Raw genomic sequence first — 26,564 nt, forward strand, 5'->3', positions numbered from 1 at the left:
TGGTACATCAGAGCACCACTTAAATAATTTGATAATTCAGAGGTTGCCTTTACCAGGCTACAGATTAGTTGGCTGTTTCTCAAGGAGTTCCATGCAGGGTGGGGGAGTGGCTCTGTACATAAAAAATAGTATTTCATTTGAGTCCATAGACGTATCACGACACTGCACTGAACAGATATTTGAAAGTTTTGCAGCATTAGTTGAATTTAGTGAAACTAAACTTCTAATTGTTGTTGTTTATAGGTCCCCTAATTCCGACTTCAAGACATTTTTGCTTAAGCTAGAAAGAGTTCTTGATTCACTTTGTAGGAAGTACCAGAAAGTAGTTATGTGTGGTGACCTCAATATTAATTTTGTTTATGATTGTGCAAGAAAAAGGATGTTGGTAGATCTCCTAAATTCATATGATCTGATGCAAATTGTGTTTTTTCCAACTAGGGTGCAGGGGAACAGTAGCACAGTCATAGACAATATTTTTATTCATTCTTCGTTACTAGATGGGCATTCTGTTAGTAAAAGGGTGATTGGCCTTTCAGACCATGATGCACAAATTTTAACACTAAAGGGCTTTTGTACTCAAACCAATGTCATATTTAATTACAAACTATGTAGGAAAGTTAATTCAACAGCAATAGAGAGTTCTTAAAACTTGTCAAGAACAAGAGTGGAAAGATGTTTATAGTGATAGATGATAAATACAATGCTTTCCATAACACATTTCTCATGCTCTTTGAGAGTTGCTTTCCATTACAATATTCTAAAATGGGTACTAGCAGTAATGGACAGCCAGGGTGGTTGACTAGTGGGATTAGGATATCATGTAGAACAAAGCGGGAATTATATCAAAATGTTAGAAGTAGTCACAATCAAGCTACAGTAGCCCATCACAAACAGTATTGTAAAGTGCTTAAAAATGTTATTAGCACGGCAAAGAGTATATGGTACGCAAATAGAATAGCAAATTCACAGGATAAAATTAAAGCCATATGGCCAGTTGTGAAGGAAGTGTCTGGTCAGCAGCACAAGGTCGATGATATAAAGTCAGTTCGCAGTAATAATATTTCTGTTACTGATAAATCAGATATATGTACAGTATTTAATAATCATTTCCTGAGCACTGCTGGTGAATTAAATAAAAATTTAGTTTCTACAGGAAATCATATAAGTTTCTTAGCAAATGCCTTTCCGAGATTGATGTCTGAAATACTCCTCTGTGATACAGACAAGAGGGAGATTGAGTCAATAATTAAATCACTGAAGAGTAAGGACTCTCATGGTTATGATGGAGTGTCTAGCAGAATATTAAAGTGCTGTGCTGCACATGTTAGCCCTGTATTTAGCCATATTTGTAATTTTTCCTTTAGGAATGGTCAGTTTCCTGAGCGATTAAAGTACTCAGTAGTAAAGCCGCTTTATAAAACGGGAGAAACGGATAATGTAGATAATTTTAGACCTATTTCTGTGCCATTAGTGTTTGCAAAAGTTATCGAAAAGGCTGAGTATGTAAGGTTAATTGATCATTTTATATCACACGATTTGCTATCAGATGTACAGTTCGGCTTTAGAAATCGTTTAACAACTGAGAATGCTATATTCTCTTTTCTCTGTTGGGTATTGGATGGGCTAAACAAAAAGTTCGAACGCTTGGCGTATTTTTTTGATTTAACTAAGGCATTTGACTGTGTTGATCACAAAATATTGCTCCAGAAGTTGGGCCATTACGGAATAAATGGAGCAGCTCACAATTGGTTCACTTCTTACTTTAGCAACAGGTTGCAAAAGGTCATTATTCACAATGTTGATAACGGCTGTGATGTGGGATCTGAGTGGGGTACTGTCATGTGGGGTGTGCCCCAGGGATCAATGTTGGGGCCACTCCTGTTCCTTATTTATATAAATGATATGCCCTCCAGTATTATGGGTAACTCTAAAGTATTTCTGTTTGCTGATGACACTAGCTTGGTAGTAAAGGATGTTGTGTGCAACTTTGCCTCGGTTTCAAATAGTGCAGTACATGATCTCAGTTCATGGCTTGTAGAAAATCAACTAACGTTAAATCACAGAAGACTCAGTTTTTACAGTTTCTAACACACAATTCAAGAAAACCTGACGTTTTAATTTCACAGAACGGGCATATGGTTAATGAAATTGAACAGTTCAAATTTCTAGGTGTTCAGATAGATAGTAAGCTGACGTGGAAAGCTCACGTTCAGGATCTTGTTCAAAGACTTAATACTGCCATTTTTACTGTTTGAACGGTATCAAAAGTGAGTGGTACTTCGACACGTTAGTCTACTTTGCTTATTTTCATTCACTTGTGTGGTATTAATTTTTGGGGTAACTATTCCAATTTTAGAAGGATATTTTTGGCTCAGAAACGGGCGGTTCGGGCAATAAGTGGTGTGAGTTCACCAACCTCTTGTCGACCTCTTTTCACGAGTCTGGGTATTTTGACATTGGCCTCTCAATATGTATATTCCTTATTGTCGTTTCTTGTTACCAATATTAGTTTATTCCCAAGAATAAGCAGCTTTCACTCGGTTAATACTCGGCAGAAATCAAACCTCCATTTGGATCGGACTTCCTTATCTCTTGTGCAAAAAGGTGTGCAGTATACTGCTGCATCTATTTTCAATAATCTGCCACTCGAATTCAAAAATCTTAGCAATAATCCACGCGCTTTCAATTCGAAACTGAAGAGTTTCCTCATAGGTCACTCCTCCTATTCTGTCAAGGATTTCCTTGAAAAATTAAGCTGATTCTTAATGTATTGCTGATAGCGTTTACTTAAACTTATGGACTGACTTTTTTCAGGTTCATGAATATTTATTTCTATCTGTTTATTACTTTTATGTTGTAAGTTCATGTACTGACACGTTCCATGACCTTCGATATTTGCCCATCAATTTGGTACTACGGAACTTGACGTGTAAACTAAAAAAAAAATAATAAATGGGTCGGTCAGTGTGCAATGGGCTGACGTCTTGTCACAGCCCCCTCTGCTCTGTCCTTCTCGACTGCCGTGCTGGCGCTTGACTTTACGCCATAACACTGACAACCAAGGAATACATCAGCTAGTCGACCACTACGACCTGCCTTATTGATTCATAAAGGACCAGACATTCACAGGATTACTGTTTTCGGATTCCATGTTGATTCTTGTGGAAGATATATTCCGTATATTTCCAGTTGATAATTCACGAGCAGAAAATCTGTTCCATTTTACACAAATGATTGACGTTAGGAATGTATGACTACAATTTAGCGCTTATATGTGATGACCACTCATCAGAACGGTAAAAGTTAAATGACTTTACATGACAACTTTAAAATTTTCAGGAACAGTGCTAATGTGGGAAGACATGGTTTTGTTCCATTAGTCGAGAATAAAGGTCATAATAATCTTTCTCTTGTCTCAAGGAATAAAACAATATCATTTGACGGCAGCACTGTTGCTGAAAATTTAAAAGTTGTCATTTGAGTTCATGTAACTTTTACCATTCTGATGAAGATCGTCTTAGAGCTATAGATATCTGGTTAATGTGATTTTTTTTTAAAAAAGTTGTGTGCAACCGTTTGACTGTTACACTTTATATAATTTCCATTAATATTTCATCAACCTGCTGTTTCAGATTAGTCAACGGAGGTAAGGGTTTCACTGGTTATTCAACTATGAAGTAAATCGATGCTTTTCTCGTCTATCACATTATCTTTCATTACCCATTTTTGACACTATTCTTCATTTGTTTCTATTTCACAACAATCTCTTCGTAGCTACGTACCTGACATACCATCGTCGTCATCGTACAGTATATTCAAACAATGCGTTCCCCTGCAGTCATCTTGCCAACCAGTTTTCTCCATTGATATGTCAGATACTTTTATAGGAGCGTTTATTAATAATCACAATAGAAATATCTGATGATTACCGGTACCGATTTAGTTGTAAACCATCTTCCGATAACACCTTCCATTACGACTGTAATGTGACAAGTCAAGGAGCTTTTGGTATGGAATGCAGTAGGATGACATACGACATGCTTATTGCAGCCGTTGAGGATGAAATGATGTGGAGATTATTTGCTAAAAAAATGAAATCGATAAAATAAAATAACTGTATTGTGATATCGAGAGTTAATTTATACACGTTTAAAATAAGGAGATTTTTTGCAAAAAATATGAAATCGATAAAGTAAAATAACTGTATTGTGATATATAGAGTTAATTTATACACGTTTAAAATAAGGAGTGATCGTGGGTTCTCCATGCAGCTACATAAATTTGTAATGCATCCGGCGCTGTATTCCTTGCCAGATACCCCATTAAATTCGATTTTTCTGTTAAAAGTTTTTTATTTACTACTTTGACCATAAACTATATCCAAAATTCATCAAAGAACTTTTTCCCCATTCTTATGATTATGTTTGTCTTGAGTCCATACAGCTAAACTGCGCTCATTCATACTGCCTTATAAGAAAAATAAAGAAGAAAAAGTGTAAAAAGCATGAGTGTAATCAGTAAATCAAAGTTACTTGTCGAACACAACTTAAAAAAACTTCTATACTTTCCCAACTGCTATTTATTTATGTTGGTTGCCCGACGAACGACGCTGCCACAGGCAGGTAGCAGGAGGAGAACGACCCTTAAGTGTTATTACAACCGAAAAAACTGAAACACAATAATATTTAAATGTGGTGGTTATGGAGTCAAGACCAGACGTCTTAGGGCATTCTCATACACATAAAATCAATCCGTGGCTTCTACAGCAACCTGTGTGAAGTAATGTATTTTGGAAGATGAAATCGTCAGCGGTAAGCACTACCCACGTGAATGAATGAATCTCGTCACATAAAATCGTTTCAGTGGTCTTAATCAAATGAAACCCTCAAACCCACTGTATGTGCAACGCCGCTAACCCGTTAGGCAGAACAGGTTGGGGTCTGTTTCATCTCAAAATTCTAATGTATTGTAATTTAACAACACATTTACAACCAAAGCGGCACATAGACGAACCTTTACAACTACGAGATTCAAAATGGAATTCTTTCACGGTTGAGGGCCTCCATACAAGAAACCTTAAAAATCAACAACATAAAAATGCAGTTACAACAGCAAATAAAACAATTAGTTACATATGTCACAAAAAGGGGGAAAGCAGATAGATAGACAAACACAAACAAGATGCAATACAAACTGCTGAAGGCCCACAAAAAAATTTCAAGATTTTAAAATGAATTACCATAACCTTTCAAAGGCTGAAGACTGCAATGTTTAAGCTTTAAAGGTAATTTTAAGAACAAGGTTCCGAGGCTGAAGACCCACAGTTAATTTTCCTAAATTTTAAAAAAAATATAATCATAAGCCTTAAGTTTTAAGTAGATGAAACCGGACTAAAGGAAAAGACAACATAACGGCAATAACTTTTCAGCAAATATCCACTTGCCGGAATTCAAACTTACTTACATAAAACACAGTAAAACCAAGATTTTTCTTTTATCATTGGCTGTGATGGATTATAAACAGACAATTAAACACCGGTGCGAAAGACAGTAAAGACAACAGCACTCAGAAGCCTCCAGGGGGTCGGTCTGCCCTCGTTCACTTAGGTGAGACAGACGGTGAGCCCACCTGCACTTGATCCGTCAGAACCCTACCAAGGGACAGCCACGGACCGACCGGCAAACGCTTGCCACCAATCGGTACATGAGAAATCAAACACAAAATTTTACGGGCGTGATTATCCACAATGGATATGTATATGTATTACGCTGTCAGAACCACTGTCTGCCCTCACAGTTGCTGCCTGGGCTGGTGGCGCCGTCCTAGTAGAACACGGGCAGCAACGATATATCGCACTCAAAGACTATTTAAAACACTGGGACTGTTGCACCGAAGAACATTCTGTTCTGTTGTGAGGTAGTACAGGGTACTTAGTCCTGCTAAGAGGAAAACCATTGTCTCTATAGTCTGACAACCTGGATTCAGTTGCCTCTTTAAAAAATCTGTTCCAGAAATTGGAAGTGTTGGCAACCATCGTAGTCTGTTCAATTTCATCCCGTGTCCCTCTTTTAAGAAAAGTTCTACAACAGTCGCCTGATAGTGTTTTGTTCACCATTCAAAATTAGATCACAACTCGGCTCTGTGTAAGTAGATTTTGGGCTTATGAAGCATGACATATATAAAATTCCATAGCATCGGCGGGGCTCAACAGCAGCAGCTGCAGCAGTGTTCTCTTGAAGGCTGCGGACTGTTTGATCGCCGAACTACTGTATCATGTTGATTTTAGAATCCGGGAACAAACCCGAGAAGACGTTTAATGCTTGCCAGTGTTGAAAAAATGTTTTTCGAAAGTCTGAATCATGCTATTGCCTCCAGGTGAAATCCAAATTATGTTAACGGTCCTTTTGTCGTGTTTGTAAAGACAGAGATGCCCTTCTGTCCAGGTCAACAGTCGAACAAAAGTAATAAATAATTCTCTGTAAATTGTAAGAAGTCATTTCGGGTGCAACACAAAGTTATACTCCCCCTTTTTTGCATATTTTGCTACGTCGATTCAAAGACTTTGACAAGTAAACAGTTTCATTTAATCTGTGGTCCTGAAGACGGAGATAAAGATGCAGAAACAACAATCCACTGATACTTATCACTGGCATTGTTGCATACGAATGTGTCGTAGTATACATTGAGTACCCAAGCAACTCTATGTTTTTTCACTGAAAATGATAGGGGTTTGCATAAATCGTGACTGATTAGCTTTATACAGAGCTTTTACGGGATAACAAGAAGCTTCGTCTTCACATCAACTACAGATTTCTCTATAGTACTACCTATTAATGACATCTTCCCTAATATTTGCTTGATCTAAACTTCGTAATTTTTGCGATTTCCTTTTTCGTATAATTTCCTGAATATGTTTAACCATGTCGATGAAGCTTGGAAATCACTAATGTTCATCATTTTCTGAGTCGTCGTTCAGTCACATGAATCTCCCTCGGTAACAGAGCATGACTCTTACGATCAGTTCTAAATCTTTGGAATGATTTTTGTTTCACACGTCTGCGAGTTTCACTTTGGCACATACACTCCTGGAAATGGAAAAAAGAACACATTGACACCGGTGTGTCAGACCCACCATACTTGCTCCGGACACTGCGAGAGGGCTGTACAAGCAATGATCACACGCACGGCACAGCGGACACACCAGGAACCGCGGTGTTGGCCGTCGAATGGCGCTAGCTGCGCAGCATTTGTGCACCGCCGCCGTCAGTGTCAGCCAGTTTGCCGTGGCATACGGAGCTCCATCGCAGTCTTTAACACTGGTAGCATGCCGCGACAGGGTGGACGTGAACCGTATGTGCAGTTGACGGACTTTGAGCGAGGGCGTATAGTGGGCATGCGGGAGGCCGGGTGGACGTACCGCCGAATTGCTCAACACGTGGGGCGTGAGGTCTCCACAGTACATCGATGTTGTCGCCAGTGGTCGGCGGAAGGTGCACGTGCCCGTCGACCTGGGACCGGACCGCAGCGACGCACGGATGCACGCCAAGACCGTAGGATCCTACGCAGTGCCGTATGGGACCGCACCGCCACTTCCCAGCAAATTAGGGACACTGTTGCTCCTGGGGTATCGGCGAGGACCATTCGCAACCGTCTCCGTGAAGCTGGGCTACGGTCCCGCACACCGTTAGGCCGTCTTCCGCTCACGCCCCAACATCGTGCAGCCCGCCTCCAGTGGTGTCGCGACAGGCGTGAATGGAGGGACGAATGGAGACGTGTCGTCTTCAGCGATGAGAGTCGCTTCTGCCTTGGTGCCAATGATGGTCGTATGCGTGTTTGGCGCCGTGCAGGTGAGCGCCACAATCAGGACTGCATACGACCGAGGCACACAGGGCCAACACCCGGCTTCATGGTGTGGGGAGCGATCTCCTACACTGGCCGTACATCACTGGTGATCGTCGAGGGGACACTGAATAGTGCACGGTACATCCAAACCGTCATCGAACCCATCGTTCTACCATTCCTAGACTGGCAAGGGAACTTGCTGTTCCAAAAGGACAATGCACGTCCGCATGTATCCCGTGCCACCCAACGTGCTCTAGAAGGTGTAAGTCAACTACCCTGGCCAGCAAGATCTCCGGATCTGTCCCCCATTGAGCATGTTTGGGACTGGATGAAGCGTCGTCTCACGCGGTCTGCACGTCCAGCACGAACACTGGTCCAACTGAGGCGCCAGGTGGAAATGGCATGGCAAGCCGTTCCACAGGACTACATCCAGCATCTCTACGATCGTCTCCATGGGAGAATAGCAGCCTGCATTGCTGCGAAAGGTGGATATACACTGTACTAGTGCCGACATTGTGCATGCTCTGTTGCCTGTGTCTATGTGCCTGTGGTTCTGTCAGTGTGATCATGTGATGTATCTGACCCCAGGAATGTGTCAATAAAGTTTCCCCTTCCTGGGACAATGAATTCACGGTGTTCTTATTTCAATTTCCAGGAGTGTATTTCGTACTGCGTGTAAATCTTTCTTCCATTTATACAACCCGTGCTCGGATCTTATGAAACAAAATGGCTTTTCACACTGCTTAAATTTAACGGTTTTGTTCTTCTTTCGTTTACCCAAATACTTTACAACATTTTCTTTGTCGCTGAAGGCTGAAACTGTTGACGTTTCCTTTGGGCTTGACAGGTACTCTATTTTTGTTCTGGAATCGCAACAACCTTCATTCGAAAAATCCACAGAATTGTCCGATAAGTTTCCTGTTTCACCTAAAGTCAACACAATTTCTAACAAAATATTGACATCACTGGAATGAACCACCAAGAAACTAACGAACAATAACACACAGTCTTCTGAATCGAGAGTTTTTTTGCAAAGACTTTCTGTACCCGGGTTATTGATTACTTAACAAAAAACGTTGTTTGACTAGTGAGGTGATGGTACGACTGACAAGCAACGCTTAGGAGGCATAGAATACGATCCAGTCAAGGGCCCGTGTGGCTCGAGCCTTGTGTTACCGTGCCCTGTTCAACACTAGATGTAGCACTTTTTCTCGTGCTGCGTTCTGAGTTAGTCTGTTCTATTCCTGCTTTCATCTTAATATGGATGATGTGTTCTAACTTTTAAGTCTTAAGAATAAGTAGGTGATTTCGGGATTGCATACCATGTTCTTCATATTTTATCATTTCACGGTAGAAAACATTGATATGATTCCACTCTATTATAAAATTCTGAAACCTGCACAGAGCTGGCATATGCCAAGAAGTCTCAAAGAAAATTAATTCAGTTTTATCTCCATTGCTAACTCTTTGCAATACCACAAAAGCAACTGCTAATTATTGTGGATATTAAATGAATTGCAGATTCGAACGAATAAAAAGTGTGAACAACTGTGTTAGAGTAACTATCAACGGAAACTGAAATTAAAATTACAAATCACGATCGCGTTGCACCACTTCATCTATTTACCGATGAGTCGTCAAGCAAGGATATGTACCTATCGTGTTGCGCATATATTGTGTGTTACACCCACAGTAGGGCTGTACATTTTTCCGGCGGTCCGGAGAGCTAGAAATTTCGCAAATTCCAACATTTCTTAAAAAATTTCCTTCGCGTCTTAGTAGGTAATATTTTGACACTGTGTTTCTTTCGGTGAATTATTTCTGTATTAAAAAAAATTAGGGCAGCCACATCGTCTAGTTCCCTTGTCAGTTAATTTACTCAGCCTCCATAAACAGGCTAGAACCCGTCATCCATAGTAAGATGAAAGCAGAAACAGAACAGACTAACTCAGATCGCAGCACGAGAAAAAGTGCTACATTTGATGTTCAACAGGGCACGGTAACACAGGGCTCGATCCACACGGGCCCTTGATTGGGTCGTATTCTGTGCCTCCTAAGTGTTGCTTGTCAGTCGTACCATCACCTCACTAGTCAAAGAATGTTGTATGCCAAGTAATCAATAACCCAGGTACAGAATGTCTTTGCGAAAAACTTTTGATTCAGAAGAATGAATAGCCTGAAAGTTGACATTTAACGAACAAAAAATGATTACTATGGCTTCTTTGGCGCTCTCCAAGGTCCTAAAGTATGGAAATCAACCCAGCACCGTTAGTTCATAAAAACAAATCTGTGATAAAACCGAGCAGAACTGAATGCAAGCTTGAGTGCAAAGATTAATGAGTTTGTTATTGTTGTCGACGGCAAATACTGTGAGTGAATGGAATAAAGCGCACAGTATATCGACGAAATTCGCACCGGAGTGCAGATGTTTTCAGTATGCATGTATGGGAGCTAAGAAATCAATAGAAAAGCAGTTACTCTGTAACAGGCCACCAGATACCTCATGTTCTTCATGCCACAAGCTCAGAAAATGCCGATGATCAACCACCGCTGTTTAGTTGGTGAATTTCTGGCCCCACACACTATGTACACATTTTTCTCCAACAGCTCGTAGGTTTTGAGGTTTTTGTGCCATGGGACGTAATGGGATGTATGTGTCCTTTCAGATACTGTAATGGATGGTATTCCACAAGTATCTGAAAGCCCTGGGGGCAGCAACTACTAAAAATATTTTCAATTATTTTGCATGACTTCCTAGATTTAATCGAGACGCATATCTTTTTGTTTCAGTCTGCAGCCAGTTTTCGAGGGGAGTATTTTCTCTACTCGGAGCCGTCAGCCCGGACTCGTTCGACACGCTGCACTCGTACAGCAACACCTTCCAGATGCCCTTCGTCACGCCGTGGTTCCCCGAGAACGTAAGCAGACTGAAAATTTGCATCTAAAGAACAAATAGATTATATAATTAAATTCGTCGACAGTGAAGTTTCATATGTGGAACAAACTGGTAGGAAATTTTGAAGAAGATTTACTGAACACTTACGTAACAAGAAACAGATTAAACGGCATTCTGCTTTTGCTGAGCACGTAAAATGTAGTGGCTACCGGCCCCCGGAGTTGAGGAATTTACATGTACTCCGTATGGCCCACGAAGGAAAAAAGCTAAATCATTTAGAGGAAAGGGAATTTCTTAAGGATTCCGCTGCAAAGAAAGTTAGATTACTGAATGATTAACTGCTTAGCAAAACCAGTTTCATTATGATATTATGATATTATGATACCCACTACGCTAACCTACTTCCATGTACTCGACTTTCGCCTAAACGCGTCGGCAACTCCTCAATACCCCAGCATCACGTGGTTGCATATCGATCAGGCGTTGCCTCGCTGGAATACCTCGATCACAACTAGAACGGCAGACGGCAGGGCAAGCACCATTAGCGGTCCTCCGTGTCGGGGACCTATTTCCTCCGCGTTGACACGTGTACGTAACTGAATCGCCACATACTCCTCGGCGCCCTTGCTATATAGGGCACTGCAAGCCAACAGGTCGGCAGTTCGCTCCACCGAAGCTCTGGGCCAATTCATGCTCCTGCTCTTAGCAGCCAGTAAGTCAGAGCTTGGGATCTACGACTTTCCAGTGATATTCTGAGACCAATCTATCGACAACTATGCCGAACACTCTACCTCCGTTGTTAGGCATTATCAGTGGCGTAGCTTTCAACTCTTACTACGTTTATTCTCTGCGTGTTTCAGGCGCGTGCCTGTTTGTGTTTCATAAGTTGTGTCATTTTTAATTGAGAAGAGTTTCTCATTTGTTATTAGATCTCTCAAATATAGTAATTAACCTTTGTTTTTGTTTACCTGAGTCTCATTATTGCTTATTAAACATCTCCCCGTGGGAGATATAGCACTTAGCAATACTTTTTTATCGTGAATGTGATGCTATCTTATTCTTCCCTTTATCTTTTAACTGAATTTTTATGTTCTGACTTGTTATGTTTTACTATCATTTTCAGTTAAATTGTTAGGCAAGTTTTAACATTTTCATACTTTATACAGGTAATTTTACGCCTACACCGCTCGTGTCTTTGCACTTATGTCACTATACCCACACTAATTTATTTTAATAATTCTTATGTTCACCTAATTTATTGTTTTTCACATACGTAATTCAGCTGTGCAGACGGTGTTATTAAAACTCATCACTTCTAAACATAAACAATAGCCACCATCCAAAAGTCAGAAGAATCCCATTATGTCACGAATCATGATATACTGTGAATCAGTATAATTACATCATGTGTGCCCCCTGGTATTCCCTTGTCTACTTAATGCTTTCAGTTCAGTTTCAATCTCAGTAAGTATCATATAAGCCTGGGCTGAGCACACAACTTCATTGTAAGTTATTTAATTTCTTCAGCGAGCGTAGTCAGACGCTTCTTGGCTGCTGCCTTATTATCACGAGACTGTCGTAGGGCACACTGTAAGCGTCCAGCTACTATGGGTGCGCTGCCCACGTCGAAGACATCGAGTCGCGATGTCGCGACTCGATCAAGTGATAGGTTTCTGCAACATGTCCATACATATAAGCAAACACAAAATTCCACGTACCGGCTCACCACTGACCCCTGAGCAGTAATGTTATATAAAAATCGTGATGACCACTTACTCATAAGTTAACATGGGCTGCATAGGCATTCCGTTGCAATCTATTGCTGTGTGAGCTGAACTTCAGTCTCGTTTAAATGATGCAGGAGGTGGAGAGCCCAGCTGTTATTTAAATGGCAATCAGTCACTGGAATCAGGCACAATTATTAAGAACTTGGATTTAAATTCTGCGGAGAAGGGTCCAACTCCCCCTCTTACCATAAAGTCTTAACTTTTCCGTTTTTTCTGAATTTACGTGCCACTTCAGGAATTGTCTGATTTGCATTGTGAGTGTAATCAAGACATCGTAGCAAACATAATTCAGCACGTTGTTCTTAACAGAGGCAAATGGTCGCAAGGGAAAATATCTTTTACCGTACTCAAAGTAGGTTTTGTGTGACATTTAAGACACTTATTAATGCATTGATGGACAATGTCGCAAGCTCCATGAAGTCGTTTGTACGCAAGGAAGACAAGATGCCCGAAAATCGAAGGAAAATGTGTACGGAATCGACGCTTGGTGAAGAGACTTGCATTTAATGATAGGCATGTGTCAAAACGTGCAGAGCGCTGTATTTGATTATCGACGGCCGAAAAATTACTAGACACAGTCACTAGCACTGACTGTCCAATATCTAGAAGTATGCATCCGGAGTTATTTAAAGAGGAATAACAGTACATTACAAAGGTGAGACTTAACGGAAGAATAGCATGAAAAACACTCGTTTAGGTTATTATTGAGTATTGCTGCATAGTGTGAACCCTCAACAGAAGGGATTAATAGAGAAGGTACAGAATGCGAGTATCGCGATAGCTTCACGTACCAAGCATGAAAGCGTCACGCAGATTGACATATAAATTCTCTGACCGACACGAAAAAAAAAGAAGGAACTATTCTTTCCAAAGAGCAACAGCCATTTTCATAGCCCATCCTTTTCACTTACAAGTATGTGTTCTCCTTCCTAGCGACCTTCGTCAATGAGTCCTTAAACCCTAAACTTCCTTCCTTCCTTCCGTCCATAAACAGGAGCGGCAGTTAAATCTATGTACAAGCTGCAGTTTCCCTATATATTTCAAGATTTCAAAAAAAAATAAAAATGGGCAAATCTATTTCCTGGTCCGTCTTTGGCAGGCAGCACATTATTTAGTCATCGGAGGGGCGTCAAGCACCAAACTTATTTCCTTCAACGTTAGTCAAAGGGAACTGACAGCGGAATGAAAACGCGCGTAAAGTGAGTGGCAGACAGAGTCTCCTGCATAAGGCCTATACCTGACAAATATGATTCAGGGATACTATAGGTTATTTTGAGGGCCCTGATTAGTTTTGTTAGCAGAAGTGCTTGAGAAGATTCGAAGAAGAGCAGACTGACTGGAGTTTTGTTTTTGGTGTTTTTCAGAATCTTATATAAGTATACCCACATTTCAGTCTCCAGCCCACCTTGCTACAAGACGGCTATTGCGTATCATGGAAAAGTGTCAATACAAGTGAAGAATTATACAGAGTCGTCCATGGATAGTGACCTGGCCAAATATCTCACGAAATAAGCAAACGAAAAAACTACAAAGAACGAAATTCGTCTAGCTTGAAGGGGGAAACAAGATGGCGCTATGGTTGGCCAGCTAGATGGCGCTGCCATAGGTCAAACGGATATCCACTGGTTTTTTTTTTATATAGGAACCCCCATTTTTTATTACATATTCGTGTAATACGTAAAGAAATATGAATGTTTCAGTTGGATCACTTTTTTCGCTTTGTGATACATGGCGCTGTAATAGTCACAAACGTATAAGTACTTGGTATCACGTAACATTCCGTCAGTGCGGACGGTATTTACTTCTTGATACATTACACGTGTAAAAATGGACCGTTTACCAATTGCGGATAAGGTCTATATCGTGTTGATGTACGGCTATTGTGATCAAAATGCCCAACGGGAGTGTGTTATGTATGCTCCTCGGTATCCTAGACGAAATCATCGAAGTGTCCGGACTGTTCGCCGGATAGTTACGTTATTTATGGAAACAGGAAGTGTTCAGCCACATGTGAAACGTCAACCACGACCTGCAACAAATGATGATGCCCAAGTAGGTGTTTTACTTGCTGTTGCGGCTAATCCGCACATTAGTAGCAAAAAAATTGAGCAAGAATCGAGAATCTCAAAAACGTCGGTGTTGAGAATGCTACACCAAGATCGACTGCACCCGTACCATATTTCTATGCACCAGAAATTGCATGGAGACGACTTTGAACGTCGTGTACAGTTCTGCCACTGGACACAAGAGAAATTACGGGACGATGACAGATTTTTTTACACGCGTTATGTTTAGCGACGAAGCGCCATTCACCAAAAGCGGTAACGTAAACCGGCATAATATGCACTATTGCGAAACAGAAAATCCACGTTGGCTACGACAAGTGCAACATCAGCGACCTTGGCGGGTTGATGTATGGTGCGGCATTATGGGAAGAAGGATAATTGGCCCCCATTTTATCGATGGCAATCTAACTGGTGCAATATATGCTGATTTTGTACGTAATGTTCTATCGATGTTACTACAAGATGACAGAATGGCGATGTACTTCCGACATGATGGATGTCCGGCATATAGCTCACGTGCGGTTGAAGCGGTATTGAATAGCATATTTCATGACAGGTGCATTGGTCATCCAAGCACCATACCATGGCCTGCACTTTCACCGGATCTGACGTCCCCGGATTTTTTTCTGTGGGGAAAGTTGAAGGATATTTGCTATCGTATCCACCGACAACGCCTGACAACATGAGTCAGCGCATTATCAATCCATGTGGGAACATTACGAAAGGCGAACTGCTCGCTGTTGAGAGGAATGTCGTTACACGTATTGCCGAATGCACTGAAGCTGACGGACATAATTTTGAACATTTATTGCATTAATGTGGTATTTACATGTAATTACGCTGTAACACATGCGTTCTCAGAAATGATAAGTTCACAAAGGTACATGTGTCACATTGGAACAACCGAAATAAAATGTTCAAACGTGCCCACGTTCTCTATTTTAATTTTTAAAAAACCTAGCTGTTACCAACAGTTCGTCTAAAATTGTGAGCCATATGTTTGTGACTATTACAGCGCCATCTATCACAAAGCGAAAAAAGTGGTCCAACTAAAACATTCACATTTCCTTACGTATTACACGAATATGTAATAAAAAATGGGGTTCCTATTTGAAGAAACGCAGTTGATATCCGTTTGACCTATGGCAGCGCCATCTAGCGGGCCAGTCATAGCGCCATCTGGTTTCCCCCTTCAAGCTAGACAAGCTTCGCGTCTTTGTAGTTTTTTCGTTTGACCCTTATTTCGTGAGATATTTGACCCGGTCACGATTAATGGACCAACCTGTATAACTTCCTTCTAGGGTAAACACGATTACGGGAATATTACATAAAATCCGACGCCCATACCGACGTTATGCTTGCAAGGCCCGCACGGAATAGGCAAAGAGATGCAGGTGAGAAGCGGTAGTAAACTGTTACTGAAACGTATAGAACCAGCACCCCAACCAGCTTCCCATCCTTCCCATGTGACACCCACTACAGTTTTCTGAGGGTTTATAATGGCCTTATATATATTTGTAGACGTAGCTCTAAAAATCACTAACGATAGTGACCAATGTAGTGATGCTTTGCGCCTACACATACATTACTAGTCTTAAACAAAAACCATTAATCATTTTCACTTAATTCATTTTGAAAATTTAGCAACAGATTAGACCACATAAACAATTTTCACTCTGCTGCCGTATGTGTTCTGATTTGAAACTTCACTGTGTGCCACGCATGAGCTCGAACATGGGACCCTTCCCTTTCACAGTTTCCCACGAAACGTGTCGGTCCAAGTTCGGATCCCGATCCCGCTCACAGATTTAATCTGCCGGAAAGTTTCAAATTAAAACTCTTCACCGAATAAAAAGCCTGGCGTAAGGATAAGACATCTTTATAGATTCGATACCTCATTTGTTATGTGATCTGCCCATCTAATCTTCAGCATTCTTCTGTAGGACCATATTTGAAAAGCTTCTCTTCTTGTCCAAACTATTTATAGTCCATGCTTCACTTCCATACAAGGCTACACTCTATACAACCACTTTCAGAAACGACTTCCTGACACATCTATACTCGATGTTAACAAATTTCTCTTCTTCAGGATCGCTTTCCTTGCCATTGTCAGTCTACATTTTATATCCTCTCTACTTCGACCATCATCAGTTATTTTGCTCCCCAAATAGAAAATCTCCTTTACTACTTTAAGTGTCATTTCCTATTCTAATTCCCGCAGCATCACCCGATAGCCTCTACTTGCAGAGTTATTCTCTGATCTAGGAAATCAGCTGATCTTACCAGTAACTTGCAATAGTAAAAGACGACAGATAACATTCACTAGGCAGAATATTCACCAGTGTATGCGTAGTCATAGGGAGCGGCCAAAGAAACGTAAGTTGCCGGGCCCAAAATAAATGAATCATTTTCAGAAAGATTTTATTACACACCAGTTCAAAATAGAACAAAGAAGTTATGAAAACTGATTAGACGATAGCTGTAACATATGGATGAAAAAATCAAATACTGTTTAAAGCCATTGACCTGAAGATTCAAGTTATTTTCTTTTCAAAGTAAATCTTGGACACAGTATTCTGAACTAAGGTAAGTTTTAAGAAAGTAAATTGAAAAAAAATTAGTGTGGCCCACGTCAGAGTGGGAGTAAAGGCCACAGCATGGAAAACTAATGAATGATCAGTTCATCCAGTAATCCATTTAAAATTGAAATATGATTCAATAGGGCCAGCGTTCGTTAGCTATAACTGCAGTCACCTAAAATCTTTAGATTTTACATTTTTTCATAAAATCCTAAACCAGGGATACTCGAGGAACGTGCTGTTCATTTGTACCAAATTTAAATTTCCATACACGGCTTAAAATCTAGTAAAATATTCTGAGAATAGCTCATAATAACTTACACAGCCTGTAACAAATATCTGCTTCTCGAAGCCTACTTAATGCCTGAAGATAGTTTAAGACAAGGTGATCACAGTTACGTAATTACAAGTGAGGCAACTCGCAAAAGAGCAGATGAATTTAACAAATTACTCAGCTCATGCAGATGACGTCGTACTCAGCCATTAATAGTACGAGAGTAACCCTCTGTCAAACTGCTCACCATCATACGAGTCTATCTTTTTCTGTAGATCAGGATGAATTTGCAAAATTTTGAACAGAGTGAAACAACTCTGCAACGAACTCCTGTAGCATAAAGCAATTACTACAAGCAGCGAACTGTATACGAAAACACGCAAGGTACATAACTCACAAGTTTAAAACGGAATATTTACTTATCCGTATTTCTGTATTCACAACAGTTCAGTATATACTAAAACAACAAATAATGTGACCGGCAGCCAGGTCACTGTAAAGTTAAGCATTCTACTTAGAATGCTGCAAGTTACTTAGTTACTTAATGAACCTTTCTGAGGTTTCACATAGATAAACACGCTTTCATCAGGAAATTAAGCACAAGTCTATCAATGCAGAACAATTTCTCACAAGTTTTTGGTGGCTCCAAATATTGCAGAGCACGGTTTAAATATTACAGTTTCCTCGACTGTAACGATAACAACATATTAGCTACAGACTGCCGGAGCCATGTGGTACGATCATGACTCCCGTGATTATAGTCCGATTACAATTACTTGGTAGTCGACAGACCCGACAGACTCGACAATCAGAGTACTCAACGTCTCGCACGAACCCTTCGCCGTTGCCAAACTGCCACAACAATTGGTCAGTTCACTTCCAATACCCTGTCATGCATTGTTTCTTGATGTGTTTGGATCCCGAATCTCACACTATTACTTCGTATTTCGACACGTATGATAACCACACAAAGACAACAACAACAACAACAACAACAACACACACACACACACACACACACACACACACAACGATCCTAATGAAATACACACGTTTCATACCCAGCCTTGCACTAGTGGATACTTCCGCACAAGACACGATTTAGCACCATATACGTGTCTACAGAATTTTTTTTTTAATTTCTAAATACGATGAAAGAGTCTGATTATTATTTTTATTCGGTTAACCGATTTAAATGTATTTTTTTCTGATTCTTTTCCACATAATTTCCTCCATCGTAATGACTTTTTTGTAGGTTATTAATTTTTCGTTTAAAATCTGTTTGTATCGCCTATAATCTGCAACCAAGTGCCATTGAAAGCTGCTCGTCGGTTGGTAACGCGGCAGCATGTGTATTCAGTGTGTGATCATACGCTCATGCTCAAAAATTAAGGACAATTGCAGAATGTGGTGCCACACAACGTGGCACTACGCAAAACTGGTGCTAATAGCATAGGCACATAGGGAATACACACGACACAGATCTGTAAGTCCATGGGTGATAACTTGAGAAATCGATCCCGAAACTCTGGATCAGGTGATCAAGCAGCTGCTGGGGTATGTCCTACTGTTATTGCACCGGTGCCTCTCGGTGTTCCTGAAGTGTCCTAGAGGTTCGAAGAAGTGCAGCGATACGTGTACCGAGAGCGACCCCCACGCGTGGTCCATGGGGTTTAGGACTGGAGAACATGCAGGCCACTGCATTTGCCTGATATTTTCTGTTTCGAGGTACTCCTCCACGATGGGAGCTCGGTGGGGTCGTGCGTTATTATCCATCAGGAGGAAAAGGCGGACATACTGGTGCAAAATGACGTCTCGATACACTAGACCTGTTACAGTTCCTCTGTCAAAGGCATGCAGCGGTGTATGTGCACCGATCATAATCCCACCCCACACTATCAAACAACGACTTCCATAGGTCCCTTTCAAGGACATTAAGGGGTTGGTATCTGGTTCCTGGTTCACACCAGATCAAAATCCGGTGAAATCACAATTCAGAATATCCCTGGAGTCGTCCGTGAATATAACTGCGGACGACTGTTCCAATGACCATGTACTGTGTTCTTGACACTAGCTTTACGGCCTCTCCTGTGTCCAGGGGTCAGAGGAATGCACCTTGCAGGTCTCCGGGCGAATAAACCAGTCTGTTCAGTCGTCTGTAGACTGTTTATCTGGAGACAACTGTTCCAGTGGCTGTGGTAAGGTCCGGAGCAAGGCTACCTGCAGTAGACTACTCCGTGGCCGTCTTCGGGCACTGATGGTGAGATACTGGTCTTCTTGTGGAGTTGTATAGTGTGAAAGTCCCCTACTGTAGCGCGTGGACACGTTTCCTGTCTGCTGGAATCGTTGCCATAATCTTGAGTTCACACTTTGTGGCACATGGTGGGCCCGTGTTATGACCTGCTGTGTTTGACCAGCCTCCAGTTGCCCTAGTATTCTACCTCTCATAACGTCATCAATGTGTGTTCTTTGAGCCATTTTCAACAGACAGTTACCATTAGCACCTCTGAAAACGTCTGCACCTTTACTCGCTGCACCGCTCTCTGACATGCACCAACACACCTCTGTGTATGTGGACTGCTGCCAACGCCACCGTACGACGACCGCAGGTCAAAAGCGCCGCGTGGTCATGCACCGAGGTGACTTAAACCCGCAAACCGCCAACCAGAGCGTTGTTTCTCCATGTATCAGCATTATCCTTAATTTATGAGCATGATTGTACTTCCAGGCAACCAATGATAGCGAGAAATAACATTTCGCTTTTAGCGCTAAGACTGAATGTTTTCCACCTTGGGTTTTTTCGCTGAGGTTAGCTTTAATTAAAAGAAAAAAGAGCACCATCCTAGCAGGCCTTGAGGGCCCAGCGATACCGACCGGCCACTGTATCTTCCTTAGCCCTTAGGCGTCACTGGACGTGGATACGGAGAGGCATGTGATCAACATACCGCTCTCCCGGCCGCTATTAGTTTGCGTGACCGGTGCTGCTACGTCAAGTAGCCCCTTAATTGGCCTCTCAAGGGCTGAGTGCATCCCGCTTGCCAACAGCACTCGACAGACCCGGACGGTGACCCATCCAGTTGCAAGCGAATCCCGACAGCGCTTTATTTCGGTGATATCTGACGAGAACCAGTGTTACCATTGCGTCAAGGCCGTCGGCGGTTAGCTTTAATCGTCGTGAACAAAGTGATCTGCCCCAGATTGTTGGCCGCCTTTTTCTCAGGGACGTTGCACATCACGAGCTTAAATTCAGGGCTATAGAACGCGTCGTCCGCCGCAGTTTAGGTCATTGGTCACATAAAATCAGCTGTCGACAGAACATCTCGCATTTCCGACTTACCTCGTGGCGGCTACATCCAACATTTATCATTTGTTAAGTGTTTGTGAGTCCCCTACAACCGAGCGAAAGTTGGCAGCTGATGTGCAACACTGTAGCGGCAGGAGACTGTCGTTAACTATCAAGAAATTTTAATCGGACTATAGTTTGTCATAATACTGAGAACGTGCCACGATACTGGAGAGAATTCACCTCTGATGTGTCATATATTCAAGAATGATGGCTGATCCTCACAAAAAATCGTCACTGCACTTACAGGGCACCATCAGGATACGCCTAACACTGTCACGACTGAAGAGAGCCCTCAATAGTACAACTGATACCCGCAGGCGCCCCCTTTTCCTTCTTACAAACACACACTGCGTGCCGACCGTATCGGCGCCTGTGGCAAACTTTAGGTCTTAACAGCCGGAACACGCCGTCCAACCACTGGTCACCTGACTCTCTACACCCCGTCTAATTTCCGGCGACACCAAGCAAGCAGCTAAATAACTTACGTCTCTGACCTCGCTACACTCTGGAGGAAAAATTAACACTTCAATCAGACCATGAGCATATCGAGGAGTGGCAAGATCGATAAGGACGACTGAAGGAGAATATTGCTGGTGCACAGCTCAGCACTAAATTATAGTCGCCAACTTCTAATGATTCTTGGAGGGATGAGCAATCATTAGACAAAATTTTTTTTCGGTTATCTGCAGCAAACTATGCTATTCAGTCGAATGCATTCAGTTTCTTGTACGGGAATATATATTCGGAAAGAAAGCTAACTATTTAAAAAAGTGCACCAGTTCAATAACACTTTGATGTTAGCTATTATTTCAGTCAGAAGATTTGTCGTAATTTTACAAGTCTGTGTTGATGCAATATCTACAGGAAAAAAATTTTGCGCAGCCGTGTATTGCTTCTTGGCTATACTGCTTATTAAAATATACCCAACACCAGTTCTTTATTCAACACTGTTTAGATGTACTCGCAAAAAGTACCATAGCTATTCCTAAACTACACCGACCGTTAAGCATACAACAGGGGGGAACCAGTCAAAAACTGGAAACGTTACAGAACCGTCCGCATATACAAAGCTACTTTCCTTAGTCTACACTCAAAGCCACTGTCTACACTACGACGATAAATGAATAAGACGGTTTTTAATGTGTGATATGCAATATATGACAATAGAGTTCGCGAACAACATTTAGACCATGAACTATTACTTGAATCAGTAAATTTTGGTACTATGAATATACAGCGAGTTGGTAAAATGTACTGAAATACAGTGAGAAATGCATGCTTGAACACAAATGCAGATGCTAGCTAAGCCTGACGGTTGCTCTGTTGTGTTTGACCACGAACAGAACCTGTGCAATGCCTCAATATAACTGTCAGCTGTGATCAGAACAATGCTCTAAATAGATGTAAATGCATTACGTTAGAGCTAAATAACTTCGAACGTAAACAAGTGATTCGTGTCACTAGAGCTTAGTTGTGAGAACGACGAGAATATCACTGACCTTTCCTGGCGTCTTGACCTCCAAGTATTTTTTGTTTAATGGAGAATACCATGCTCAAGCAGAAGGAGTCCCAATGGGCAGCCCACTCTTGCCTGTGGTCGCGAATTTGTGTATGGAGTACTTCGAGGATGAAGTCCTGGCGTCATCCAAACCAAAACCGACTTTTTTTTCCTTTTATGTAGGTGACACGCTCGTCATCTGGTCCCATAGAAGGGATAAACTCCTTGACTTCCTTACGCATTTGAACTCCGTAAATTCCAGCATGAGATTCATTATTGAGACCGAAGCAGCAGGAAAATTACCATTCCTCGACGTGATCTTCAAAAGAGGAGCTGATGGTACATTGAGCCACGGTGTGTACCGGAAGAAAACTCTCACTGGTCTGTATTTTCATGCAGACAGCTGTCACGAAGCTATGCAGAGAAATGGGGTACTAAAAAACTAGTATGTAGGGGACGCAATGTTTGACACTCCGGAAGTCTGCCTCCCGGAGCCTAAACACTTCAGAACCGTCTTCCAAAAAATTGGGTACGCAGAATGGCAGATTAGGCGCGCTCTCCGCCCCACCACAACAGAACAGCCTGTGGAGACAGAAGTCACGGAGGTAAAGGCAGTCACTACCTTTATACCGTACAATAGGGCACTGTCGAGAAAAATCGGACACATACTGAAGAAGCACCGAGTGCCCATCCAGTAAAACACGAGCATTATTCTAAATTGTCAAAGATGGTCTCAGTTTGCGGTTGGCCAGCGTACGCCAGATTCTGTGCCAATGTGTAAAGACACATATTGGACAGGCAGAGGGCACCGTCGAAGATCGTTGCCGAGAACACCAGAGGCACACCCAACGTATCCCAACATGTCACCAGTGGCAGAGTACTGTTTATTCGAGACTGACGTGATGGGTTACGAATCAACCATGATCCGGGCATAGACTTCCAAATACTAGGAAAGTTTCGTCAGGGAGGTCGTATAAATTCGCACGAGCAATAATCTTATCAACCGAGAATGTGGCTGTAATCTCAGCAAAATTTATGAACCAATACTGAGTTTAATTAAGAAAACTATCAACAAATAGAAGTATCTGGAGGCCAGGGCGGACAGAGAACGTAAACCTGTGCTACCATAGACGCCGACGCTAGCGTCTCCGCGACCGCCGATGCGCGGGCGCGGGCGCGGACCGCGGAGGGAGCTGCTCGCGAGGCATGGTATATAAGTCGGTCCCACGCTCTAGAGCTAGCACGCCTGGCGTTGGTGACATGTCAGATCGCGAATTATTGTGCCCGTTGGACACCACGAACCGGCAGTACCCGTGGACTGTTCGATCAACAAATACACCCGGAGAAACTGAGTATCACAAATTTACTGCAGATTGGAAGTGCTGACTGCAAACACTGGATTGGCAGAAAAAGAATTAAACAGAAAAGTAAAAATTGACTGTAGTGAATCTGGTGAACTGCACAGAGTTCTCAGAACAAAACTGTGCCTGTATATGCCTTCTGACATTAACTTCACACGCAGAAAGCCTTCAGAGCTCTGAAGACTGCAGTGGATGTTAGCTAGCATGTATTATACGTCAAGTTGTTACAGTGTTATTCCACTGTGAAGATGATTAACGATCAAAAAGTGATTTTGAATAAGTGTGTTGTAAGACAGCACAGTGTTTACCATGCATTTCTCCCAAGACAGCGTACTGTTATTATGTTGGCGAAGGTGGAGTTGACCTAATAACCACTAAAATGTGGTCGGGTACTGATGATAGAGATTATTTCCCTAAAATCGTTTAGAGCCATGACTCTAGCACAGTCGAATACTTTTCGTTTTTGTCCCTGGGGACCACTGCCAGCTAGAACGTACTGCTCGTTGTCTGTTCCAGGCGTTGGCCCCAACATCCGGCCTGCTGGACTACGCGCTCAGCATGCGGCCCGACTACCACCAGGCCATCATCGACGTGGTGAGGTACTACGGCTGGACTAGCGTCGTCTACCTGTACGACTCCAACGACGGTGAGCTGCGTCCCACTTTAACACATTAGTTCAATGCACATAGATTATGATTTAAGGGAGAATCTGTGGGTTTTCCAAGAAATTCGAGCAGGGCGGGAGGCGGGTGGAGGGGGGGAGGAAGCTATCATTTTCCATTTAAAGCTTGTTGTTGCTGTTGTTGTTGTTGACTCCAATCTAAAGCGCAGTGTGGTGGAACTCTCCATGCTACTCTGTCCTGTGCAAGCTTCTCCATCTCCCAATAACTACTGCAGCTTAAATCATTCTGAACCTGCTTACTGTATTCATCTCTTGGTCTTCCCCCTGTGCAATCTTCTCCATCTCCAAATAACTGCTGCAGCTTAAATCATTCTGAATCTGCTAACTGTATTCATCTTTTGGTCTCTCGCTGCGAACTTTACCTCCCAAAAATTCCTCCAGCGTTAAAATTGTGAACGCTTGATGTGTCAGGATGTTTTCTATCAACGAATCCCTTCTTCTAGTTATGTTGTGTCACTTACGTCTTTCCTTTCTTTCCTGTCGAATCCTTTTCAGTACCTATCCTTTAGTTATGTGATCTACCCATCTAATCTTCAGCCTTCTTCTGTAGCATCACATTTCATTCTTCTTCTGTAAACTGGTTATCGTCCATGTTTCACTTCCATACATGGCTACACTCACTACAAACACTTTCAGAAAAGACTTCCTAACACTTAGATCTATATTCGATGCTAAAAGATTTCTCTCCTATAGAAACGCTTTTCTTGTCATTGCCAGTCTGCATTTTATATCCTCTCTACTTCGGCCATCATCAGTTACTTTGCTGTCCGAATAGCAAAACTTGTCTACTAGTTAAAGCGTCTCGTTCCGTAATCTAATTCCGTCAGCATCAGCACATTTGATTCGACTACATTCGATTATCTTTGTTTTTCCTTTCCTTGATGTTCATCGTATATTCTTCTTTCGAGTGACTGTTCATTCCGTTCAGTTGCTCTTCCAAGTCCTATGACGTCTCTGACAGAATTACATTTAAAGTTTACGATAGCTTACATATGTAATTTATTGACTAAAAGACTTCATGACACCGCTGAGGCTGTGTTATTTGCATTAATGTTTTATTCTTCAGTACTGGTCGGATTCTTCCACACAGACGTTACCAACAGTCATGTAGGATAAAGTCTCAAATTGTACCACTTTCAGCATTATTATGATTTTAATGAAGTCTAATATACGAGAGCGTGCTGAAAAATATTTCCTCTGAATTTTTTTGTGAAGAGACTTAAGACTTTTAAATAAAACCAATGTTACTGACATTCTGCACCTTTATTCTTAATGTCTACATACCTACAGCCCTCTGCCACCGCACGCCTCCGAATTGTAGCGTGTAACATGGTGGTGTGTGACGTAACTGCGGCAGAACGTGAGGGACATCATGCTGTAATAGATTTCGTCCTCACACGTGGGACCCTCTCCTTCAGCATGACAATACTAGATAGCACACGAGCACTGTAACATATGCAACAACCCTACACCTTGCGTTCACTCTATCCAGGCATGGGCAATCTTTGGTGACACCTGAGGTGAGTCACATACTAATACAAGCTAATGAGCCGAATCCTCACGTGACGCAACGATGAACTCAATACTATAGGATCCTTGACGTTTAACGTTTATGGGGAAACACAGCGATACGTATTAACCCAATTCCCGATACGCCACGACAATTGACAGAGCCTCAAATCGTTCGTTTTTGATGGTAAATTCATTTATATTGAGCCTTTCTTCACATGTTTACTTTTATTTATGCACCATGAATGTTTTTTATTCACTTATAATGTTTTTACGATAGCAAGCTTAAAACTATCCGTTGCAAAATACTGCAGCGCCTTGCTCTCCCTCCCACAAATTACTTCCGCTGGCAGCGTTGCAACCAATCGCGAGCAGTACCCGGCCCGTGAGTCGCCGATTTCCCACCAACAGTCCCGACTTGGTCCATCGAATTTTCATCTGTTTCCAAAACTTAAAGAATACCTCCAAGCACCTCACTTCGATTGTTGTGGAGCTCCGAAGGCAGAAGTGAGGAAAACTGGGAGAAATATACTCGATGCCAGAGTGACTGTGTTGAGCAAACAATATATAGACATGAAAAACAATGATGTAGAATGTTAATAACATTTGTTTTGTTTTAATAGCTTTCCGAGTTTCCACAGAAAAATTCGGAGATATTATTTCTCAGCATGCCATCGTACATTATTAAAATGTAATACTAATAATGTGTAGACCAATCTCTCAG

General features: G+C 41.8%; 1 protein-coding gene across 1 annotated transcript in view; it reads left to right on the forward strand.

Annotated features, from left to right (window-relative positions):
* Positions 1-26,564, forward strand: part of LOC124795275 (glutamate receptor 1-like) — a 504,894-nt gene that overhangs the window by 260,544 nt on the left and 217,786 nt on the right. Inside the window, exons 3-4 of the mRNA XM_047259221.1 lie at positions 10,633-10,760; positions 24,166-24,295. Coding sequence (XP_047115177.1) covers positions 10,633-10,760; positions 24,166-24,295 — 258 coding nt within the window. The remainder of the gene's footprint in view (positions 1-10,632; positions 10,761-24,165; positions 24,296-26,564) is intronic.

The sequence above is a fragment of the Schistocerca piceifrons genome, chromosome 4, assembly GCF_021461385.2.
Source record: "Schistocerca piceifrons isolate TAMUIC-IGC-003096 chromosome 4, iqSchPice1.1, whole genome shotgun sequence".
Taxonomy (NCBI): Eukaryota; Metazoa; Arthropoda; class Insecta; order Orthoptera; family Acrididae; genus Schistocerca; species Schistocerca piceifrons.